Here is a 10,427-nt window from a genome sequence, read left to right on the forward strand (position 1 = left end):
GATCTACATGATTGGAAGCCTGTATCTTGTATCCACACTAAGATGACTTTTCGATTTATTTTTAACCAAGTCTGTAGGGATGTGATGCAAACTGAGGTTATGAAATTCTTCCATTACGAAAAATATGTAGCTCAATTACGCTATTTATAAAAAATTAAGCTATTTGCAATGCATTCTCACCTACTTCAAAGCAGTCCTGGGGCTTAGAGTGAATCTGAGTAAATCTGAAATGGTTCCTGTAACGGAGGTGGTAATTTGTTGGGCTGTAATAGCACACATTCCAATGAAATATTTGGTGCTTCCCAAGGGAGCACATTTGAGGCAAGGAATTCATGGGATAGCATTTTAGAAAGAATCGAGAATTGACTGGCAGGTTGTAAGATAATCTATTTATCAAAAGGAGGCAACTCACTCTGATCAAGAACAAGCTCTTCAATTGTCCCACTTACTTTGTCTTTATTCCCTTTGCCTACTAGAGTCTGTACTAGGATGAACAATTTTTAGAGAGACTTTCTTTGGGATGGCATAGAAGATGATCACAAAAATCCATCTAGTAAATTGGCGAACAATTTGTCCCCTGCTTTAAACTGGAGGTTTGGGGATTAAAAAGCTTTTTCTTTTTAACTAAGTTCTACTTGGCAAATGGCTGTGGAGGTATGTGGTAGGGAGGGATGCTCTTTGGAGGCAGGTAATAGAAAAAAATTATGGCTCCACTTGGGGCTCTCAGAAGTTGTGAGGGGCTCTCATGGAATTCTCTTATGGAAACACATTAGAGGGGGTTGGAATAAATTTGCTAGTTTTATGAGATTTGATGTGGGAGATTGTACTAGGGTTCATTGTTGGCACGGAGATTCTTCATTCTTGGAGAAGTATCCTGAGCTTTTCTAATTCCTAGAGACAGATGCAAGAGTGGTATATAATATATTACATATAAAGGGCAAATGTAAGTTTTCATTGGAATCCTTTTTTTCCTAAGAGCGGTTCAAGATTGGGAGGTTAAATCTTCAGATAATTTCTTGGAGGACTTATATTCTATCAAACTCAGACAAGTGGGAGAAGATTGTCAAAAGCTATAGTTTTTGTGATCAGGGGATGACCATTCATTTCCCTGGAAAAGTACATGGAAGGTAAAAGTTCTGTCTTGGGTTGTATACTTCACTTGGGCCGTGGCTTTGGGGAAAATTCTAAAAAAAAGATAATTTACAGAAACGCGGCATATTTTTGATGGATTGGTATTGTATGTGTAAATCCGATGGGGGAGTCTGTGAACCATCTGTTTCTTCATTATTCAATGGCTTGAGAGATGCAAACGCTAGTGCTAAGCCTCTTTGGGGTAAGCTGGGTAATGCCAGGCTTAATAGTGGATCAATTTTCATGTTGGAAGTGGAGTTTTATTAATCATATTTGTACAGTAATTTTGGGGTCAATTCCTTTGTGCTGTATGTAGACTATTTGGAGAGAGCAGAATAGATGAACAATTGTAGGAAACGAGACATTGACAGTTTAATTGAAAATTTATTTCTTTAATCTCTGTACGAGCGGACATCAACTTCAACTACTTTTTCCATCTAGAACCTGGTTGATTATCTAGTGGACATGAATTTAGATAATACTCTTAAACCCTCTCTTACCTCTCTTACCTTTCTTCTTTTTTCTTTCTTTTTGGCTCCTCCTTTTGTATACTTACTGTGTACTAGGGTTGCACCCCTTTCTGCACCTTTTAATGGGATGCTTTAAAAAAAAAAATTGGAGCTTCTGTAGCAGTTCTGGGTGCAAAACCTCATGATAACACCTTTGCAGTTCACAGGAACTCTCACTTGGATTGACTCTCCTCATGTTTAGTCAAACTTTGTTATATTTGTGCCTTAAGATTAAGTAGATGGAGTGGACCGCACAATCTGGTTCCTAGATGATACACGAGGATTTTGGAAAAGATCTTGTTTCCTCCCCAGTATGTTTTGCATGTATTTAAATTGTTATTTTGAACAAAGCAATTCTTGTTTGGTCAATCAGCTACCATGTCAAAGTTGTACTTGTTGACTTGTTCCACTTTCAAATAAGAGAATATCTAGGACCACAAGTTTTTGTGCCACAACTTTGATGTGGCAGACTATGAGGGTGGAGAGAAAAAATAGTGGATCCATGTGAAAGTAATAGGCAACTACTCACAGTCTCTCTTCCACTCATAGTCTACCACATCAAAGTTGTGGCAAAAATTGTGATCTTAGAAGAACTCTTCAGATAATGTCATCATTATGGATATCACTGCTTGTAATAAAATGAATGTATTGAATTCTAAGTCTATTGCACAATTTATGACTAGCAGATTCTCTACCGATGGTGAGATCAAAGCAAAGACAGCTTACGGCAATCCGGAAAAACAAGAATAACACTCCAAATGGCCACATTGATTCGTCGAACTTTAATAATGATCTGGACTGGCTGGGAGAAGATAGTTGGGTGATCGTGAAAAGGCAGAGAATCACCATTTTGGTGCCTCCTCTACCAGCTGCTAACAATTTGACAAGTCAAAACCAGGGACCAAGTCAGCTACAAGCTTTACCCAGAAAAACAGTGAGTAACCAAATACAATCTCCAATTGATATATGTCCCAGAATGCCATCAGTTGACGAACTTGAGAAATTCACATATAAAAAGGCTACTCGGTTTGCAAGAAAAGCTCCTGCCCAAGGCATGCCAACATTAGCCAATGCACCAAGGCACGATTTAAGAAGGGATCCAGAAAATCCAGATCAAGCTGATACTCCAATGATTTATAAAAGATTTGGGGTATCTAACACCTCAGGAGCTATCAAGCGGAAAAGATTATTGCATTGCCCCATTAGCTTTCTTGATGGGGGAAAGTTGCTAAATCAAAGGCTGAGGGCGTCAAATCTTGAGAGGAATCTTCAAAAAGCAGGTGGGTTGAGCAGGTGGTTAGCCTCACTTGGACTAGGTCAGTTTGTGAGGATTTTTCAGAGGAAGAGTGTGAATAAATTTCAGTTAGTGAATTTGACAATGAAGAAGCTCAAGGATATGGGTGCAAATGCTGTAGGTCCTAGGAGGAAACTGATTCATGCTATTGACTGTGTTTGCCAGCCCTATAGTTTTCAGATGATCTGAATGTTGTTGGGATCTTGCAACGATTGAAAATAGGAAAGAAAGAAATTGTAAAAATGCAGCAGCGTAATTGTGTTAGCCTGAGACATGTCTCAACAATTATGTATGTTATGACAAACTAGTTGGGAGAGAATGGAAAGCACGCTTTGCTGTCAGGGAAAAAATTGGTAATGGGCATGACCATTCTTGCTGTGTAACTTATGAAAAATGTATGCAAAATCATGACAGTTTTTCATACATTAGTATGAGCTGTGTTCTTGGTATAATTGATCAATGAAGTAGAATCCTACATGCATTGAGTTATAATCTGGCTATTACTGAGCATTATATTGCGAGATGCTGAAATGCAGTCATTTCAGTTGTGTTTTACCCCAGCTGAAATTTCTAAAACCTCAAACCCAAGACGGAAGTCTTGTTGGTCCAAGGCCTGTCCGCTAGACCACCTGCCACATTAGTGAAAGTTATGAATATTGTAAAGAGGATTGTTTGCCTTAATATGTACACGTGGTAACAACAATTTTACGTTTGCACTAATAACCTAGAACCAATAACCTATTATGAGTTTACTCAAAAAGAAAAAAAAAAGAAAAAAAAAAGAACCTATTATGAGCTTTAAAAAAGCAAGCCGTGCCTTTAGACTTTTAAGAGATCCTTTCTCACCCCTTTCTCAGAATCTGTGGGTAGTTTTATGTTGGTGGAGTCTACACATTATGAGAGGGATGATACATGTCTGTGATAGATAAGATCTTTTTTTCTCTTGTGGGACTTGCAATTCCAGCATCTTTGGAATGTGTTGTGAGATGAGATCCAATTAATCTTTTTTGAGAAAGAGATCCAATTAATCTAATAACCAATAACTCTAGAACAACAAATTTGAGAAAATATTTCGCAATTGTTGAGGTAAAAAATTGTTAATGATAGCTAATAAATTGATATCAATGGTTGTTCTCTAGTTTGATAAGAATTAATAAATATTTCGCAATCTTTTTTTATTTTTTATTTTTTAATATGGTATCTATCAAGTAACTTTCTGGGGGCGTTTTTCACGCTACCACCAACCGTCCAAAATTGGAATCTTTTTCTGCTAAAACGCCTTCCTAAAGTGGGCCATATGTGAATAGAGACTAGAGGGTCACATTAGGAAGAAGTCAAATCTCATTCCAAACTTGCTTTGGCTTACGTGGGATGATTGGGATCTATATTCTATCAAAATTCCTTCCAACACACCAAACACCACAAATTTTATCATATTTATCGACATGATAAATAGTAAATTATAAGTAGCAAAGAGAAAAATGATTGGTTTATAAGGAAGTGACAAATAACCAATTGCAGTTTGCCAAGTAAATAGTAAATTATAGTTTTGTTTTTGTTTTTCATGTGATTACTCGCACGAGTCAAATACTCTATACACACCAAACAAAACAACCACAGGAAAAGGCAAATTGGTTCATGACTCAGACGGTGGATCCAATCCCAGAACAACCTTTTCTCCAAAAAAAAAAATCCCACAACCAAAATCAGATCCCTCCTACCAAAACGAGTACAACACTAATGAAACTACCTTCGATGCCTTAGCAGAAGTCGAGTAGTCCTATAAATCACAAGTTGATAGAGTGAGCAAAGCATAGCAGTTGGGTTTTTCTTTTTTAACTATGGATTACGAGCAACAAAGAAAGGCCGGTTCTACATCCTCTTCTTCTTCTTCTTCTTCTTGTTCGGTTCCTTTGCTTGAATCTTCTTCGAAAGGAACAGCTTCAATAGCTCAAACACTTGGAAATATTATAGTGTCTGTTATTGGGACCGGTGTGTTGGGCCTCCCTTTCGCTTTCAGAATTGCTGGTTGGCTTGCTGGATTGTTTGGTGTTACCATTGTTGGGCTCTGCAGCTACTATTGCATGCTCCTCCTTGTCAGTTCATTCATCTCTCTATCTCTCTCTCTCTCTTTTTTTTTTTTTTTTTTTTGTACCAACTTTTTTTTCCTTTCAATCTTTCTTTCTTGCTCCTCCTTGTCAGTTCATTCATCTCTCTATCTCTCTCTCTCTCTTTTTTTTTTTTTTTTTTTTGTACCAACTTTTTCTTCCTTTCAATCTTTCTTTCTTTTGTTAGTGATAGATAGATTGAGATTTGGACTACAGGCTCTTGAAATTGATTCATTGATGATTATTCTGTGAAAGACTGTTTTTACTCCTGAAATTATTTCGTTAAATCTTTTATCTATTGTTGTTTGTTGAGCAAAAAGATTTTCATTTAAGTTATTTGATTTTCAAAGATGGAATTGAACGGGGCCGAATTATCATTGTACATCATTATTAATGTTGATCCTGTCTTTTTTGCTTAATTTATAAGTTGTATGAATTTACAACACTCTTTTTAAGTCTTAAAAGCCAGAATCAAGAGGTTAGCTTGTGAGTTTAGATGCAACTTTTCGCTAAAAACTTATTTCCTTATTTGTTGAAAATCGGTTAAAAGTGCTATGAAAAGCTGCAACTTTTGGAACTTTTTATTCAAATGTTACATTTACTTCAACAGGTTCAATGCAGACGAAAGTTGTCATCAGAAGAAGAATCAATGGATCCGAAGAGCTATGGCGACTTGGGTTATAAATGTTTGGGAAGGACAGGTCGATATGTAACAGAGTTCCTTATTTTGATTGCCCAATGTGGAGGTTCAGTGGCATATCTGGTATTCATTGGACAAAACCTTTCATCAATATTCAAAGGCTATGGCCTCAACTTGGCGTCTTACATATTTTTGTTAGTCCCAATTGAAATTGGCTTGTCATGGATAAGCAGTCTATCAGCTCTATCACCTTTCAGCATCTTTGCCGATATTTGTAATTTGTTAGCTATGGCAATTGTGGTGAAGCAGGATATACAAAAAGTGGTAGGAGGTGAATTTTCATTTAGAGATAGGACGGCGATCACATCCAACATAGGAGGATTGCCATTTGCAGGAGGGATGGCCGTGTTCTGCTTTGAGGGGTTTGGGATGACATTGGCATTGGAAGCCTCTATGAAAGACAAATCCAGTTTCTCAAAGTTGCTAGCTACGGCTTTCACAGGGATAACCCTTTTGTATGCTTCCTTTGGATTCTTTGGTTACATGGCTTATGGTGATCAAACTAAAGACATCATAACTCTTAATCTCCACCATAATTGGACATCTATAGCAGTTCAGGTAATGTGTTAGCACCTTGTATATTGTGTATATGAGTCCTCATTCTACATGCTTTTATTTTTCTTGACATATATTCTATATCTTTGGAATTAAGGTAATTGTTATTTTAGAATTAAGAATTCCCAAATCCCAATTCTTTCAGTTATGCACTCCATGCTTTGTGTTTAAGCAGAATGCTTACCTCACAGTATGGAGTGAATAAGTGAAAGATGGTGTGAACATAGGACTAACTTAGAAGAGTAAGATCCAACTTCATTCACCTACTACTGCAATGATTAAATAATATGTATGCAGTGGCTAGATTTATATCTTTTGTCTAGTGATGTCTTGTCGTTTGCATATAATTTCTATATGCATTAAAGTTGTCTTATAAAAATTTATTGGATACGTGCACATGCTTTGCTAAGTAAGACACTTTTTTAATTTTATAAATAATGCACCCAACTCTGTAATCCATATTAATTAAGGGTCATGCTAACGGATGCTTTTAGAGCAATGGTTAACAATCCATTTTAAAAAATTTTTGACACCACTTTTATGGAAAATAGAAAACGCTGTCAAAACATTAATTGTTTTTTTTTTTTTTTTCTTTTCCCATAATAACTTTCTTTAAATGGATTATTAACTATTGCTTTAAAGACGTCTGTTAGCATTTCCCATTAATTAATAATAAAAAATGTGCCTGCCCATGTGCTCATTACACTGTTTTATTGAACTAAAGAACTTTTCAAAGTATTGCTAAAAGGATCTACCAGTATCATTTTCCCATACAACATTAATAGTTTGGTAAATTACAGATATAAGTTTAAACTATCACTTCAGATATGTTTTCCTTCTCCGAAATTAAATTTGAGTAATCAACTTCTTATTATCATTCCAAATTTTAAATGACTATCATTTTAGGAGCAAATTACTGGACAACTATGCTACCAAAACAACCCCCCCAAAAAAAAAGAAAAAAAATTCTTCAATTTCTCCTTTTTGTGCAGTTGTTTTTTTCTTAATTTAATGGCTATTGGAGTGTTAGGGGGGTATTTAGAATATTTAGCGACATTAGGTGGTTAATTGCTCAGTTAAAGGTGGATATTTGCAATTTAATCTATTATCTTCATCCATTTATGTATAATGCCATGGTTCAAACACTATATAATCATTGAAATGATGAAGTGGTGATCTAGGGTGCACTTTTCACTAGGAATTAAGGTTTGGTTTGCTGGGTTATAATTTATTGATCTAGTGAATTTTGTATTATGGACTTGTCAAGGATTCAAGTTCATTTAATCTTAATGAGCTTGTCATATGTGACCGATGGTGCAACATGTTCCTTTGTCTCATATTCATCACTGTAGCTTTTAAGATAGCCGGTGTTTTGTAGCTTAAATAATTTTATTGATATAGTGAATTTGTACTATGGACTTGTCCAGGATTCAAGTTCATTTAATCTTAATGAGTTTGTCATATGTGACTGTTGATGCAACATGTTCCTGTCTTATAAATATTCGCCACTGTAGTTTTTAATATAACTTTGTTTTGTAGCTGAAATGATTTTATGATGTCTACTAACAGGTTGGCCTGTGCTTGGGAATAATATTCACATTCCCAATCATGGTACATCCAATTAACGAGATTGTGGAAAGGAATTTAGGGAAGGGAAAATGGTTTCGGAAGCTCCACCATAACAGTGAGTATTCAACAACAAGAATAGGAAAGTATGCAATGTATATGACTCGTGCAATTTTGGTGGTGGTTTTGGCGGTCTTGGCCTCGTACGTGCCAGGGTTTGGTGTATTTGTGTCGCTTGTGGGGAGTACTGTTTGTGCACTGATCTCGTTTGTTTTGCCAGCCACATTTCACTTAGTATTATTTGGTTCTTCTCTACATTTCTGGCAAAGAGCCTTGGATATTTGCATATTATCATGTGGATTGCTTTTTGCTGCTTATGGTACTTATAACTCTGTAGTTGGAGTTTGAAGGGTATTTGGACCCAATTCATAATTGATTGCAGCTCTGATTTTTTATTTATTTTATTATTATTATCTTTTTGGATTGAAAAAAAAAATGGGCAGAGTGGGGACGACCTGAGTTAGATAACCAGAGATCTTCATGAAGGAGATATTTGGATAACCAAGAGAATCTATCTCCAAATTAGTTCTTTTTTCTGGGTTTGAAGTGGCAATGTGTACAATTGTAATTTCCTTCTTAGTGGCTATCAGCCTTTTGTAACCAAATTGGGCTTTGGAAGCAACCCAATTAGATGCACCATTTGGTGAGGAACGTATTTGGGAATAGGCAGAAATAAGAAGAAAAGATTTCTACGTCCACAGTTTTGTTATTTTGTACACACATTGATGTGTTACAAAATCCCTACGGCCCTGCGCATGTAATTTATATTGATGAATATAGCTGTTGGCTGTTGCTAGCAGTTGCCTTTCTTGAATGTTTGATTGAGATGGTCATAGGGAATAAAAATGGTATTTCTGTTTGTTGAAATGTAATAAAAACTTTTGGTCCGCCTATGGACACCTAATCACACTCCTAATTTTACAACTTATTGATTTGTGTGACTCTGAGTAGTGGACACTTTTTGCCAACTGATTATATGGATTATAGACAATCTCCGAGGAGGACTTAGTGGGTGAGGGGTTTTCTAAATCCAACTTACCATGGGTGAATTGAAAACATCCCAACTCATCACAGGGGTCCAACTCAACCCACATGAGTCAAGTTGGATCCACAGGTTGGAATTAAAAAAAAAAAAAAGAGAGAAGAAGAATAACAACAATATTACAATTATTTGCTGCCTTTGCCATCTAAAAACTCTAAATTGTAGCACCACCAAATACAAATTATCATATCAATAAAATATCCAAGGGGGAATGTGCAGAATAACTGTGAGAAAGAGTTGTATATGGTTAGTTAGGCAACGCTTGAAACTATAAGGGAAACTAGACATCTCGAGTTTTAGAAACTTGAGATCCATATTTGAAAATGCCACAAATATCTCAAGTTTTCGAAACTCGAGTTCCATGCAAAATTTTTTTTAGTTTTATCGCTCTTATAGTGGCGTTTTTAAGTCCTATAGTGACGTTTTAAAGCCCTATAGCGGCGTTTTCCTGCAAAATTTTTTTGTAAGTCCCATGTTAGGTTTAGGAAACCCTATAGTGGCGTTTTTAAGCTCTATAGTGATGTTTTATATCCCTATAACGGCGTTTTCTTGCAAAATTTTTTCTAAGTGTCATACAGTGAGCCCTATAGCTCTATAGTGACGTTTTTAAGTCCCTATAGCGGCGTTTTTCAGAACTCGAGTCTTTAAAACTTAATTTTTACTTGAATTTTTTTCCGCCTCGGAGCAATCCACTTACAAAGCGAGACTTAAAAACTCGAGTTTTATCATGGAACTCGAGTTTTAGACACTCGAAACGCTACTTTTCAACATTGTTTTGAAACGTGACAACTATCTAAATTTCTTTATATTTATTGTTAAATGGAAATAAAATTCAAATATCCAACCAAATGACATTTAATTAGTATGAAATCAAATAGTTCTATCACATCTCAGTTAAGAAACAAAATAAATTTGAACTAGTTCAATAATTAACACGACATACCAAATAACTATCCCAGCTCAGTTGAGAAATAAAATAAACATAAACTAGTATTTCTGTTTTATTAAATTAGGGAGAGGGGCAAAGAGTAACTAACAAAAACATATGATATATATTTAAAATACATATTAAACATAGGCGGGTTAAGTTGGATCAGATTTTGCGGATTTATAAATCTACTAATCTGAACCCAACCTAACCTATAGCCAAAAAATGTCAATTTGACCCAACTCATTAGATTGGGTCGGTTTTGACAAAGTGACTGATTCGCTGTACACCTCTAAGTGGGTTAATGATCCAATCTAGGAGTATGGTAACACTTTCTAACCACTATAGTCTACCGATTATGAACTTATTATTTTTCATCGATTATTCACAATTACATGAATTAATAAGTTATAAAATTAGGAATGCAATTGAGTACTAAAATAATTCGGAGACTTTTAGGAGATCAGTCCCAACGAGCAGAAACTTTGCGTCAAAGTGACTGCTTCATTCTATAGGCAGTTAGGCACACCTAAA

At 35.7% G+C, this 10,427-nt stretch overlaps 1 protein-coding gene across 1 annotated transcript; it reads left to right on the top strand.

The window, feature by feature from the left end:
- Positions 1–4,480: 4,480 nt before the first annotated feature.
- LOC112019017 (amino acid transporter ANT1) lies at positions 4,481–8,737 on the top strand. The gene is made up of 3 exons (XM_065779451.1): positions 4,481–5,030; positions 5,653–6,300; positions 7,867–8,737. The coding sequence occupies exons 1-3, from the start codon at positions 4,776–4,778 to the stop codon at positions 8,269–8,271; spliced, it is 1,308 nt and encodes a 435-aa protein (XP_065635523.1). The 5' UTR covers positions 4,481–4,775; the 3' UTR covers positions 8,272–8,737.
- Positions 8,738–10,427: the final 1,690 nt, after the last annotated feature.

The sequence above is a fragment of the Quercus suber genome, unplaced genomic scaffold (assembly GCF_002906115.3).
Source record: "Quercus suber isolate HL8 unplaced genomic scaffold, Cork oak 2.0 scaffold_208, whole genome shotgun sequence".
NCBI lineage: Eukaryota > Viridiplantae > Streptophyta > Magnoliopsida > Fagales > Fagaceae > Quercus > Quercus suber.

Bases quoted from the DNA above. Each gene is read 5' to 3' on its own strand.
- LOC112019017 (XM_065779451.1), top strand. From the start codon at position 4,776: ATGGATTACGAGCAACAAAGAAAGGCCGGTTCTACATCCTCTTCTTCT. The intron at 5,031-5,652 runs GTCAGTTCATTC...TTACTTCAACAG, and splicing joins ACTATTGCATGCTCCTCCTT to GTTCAATGCAGACGAAAGTT. The intron at 6,301-7,866 runs GTAATGTGTTAG...GTCTACTAACAG, and splicing joins GGACATCTATAGCAGTTCAG to GTTGGCCTGTGCTTGGGAAT.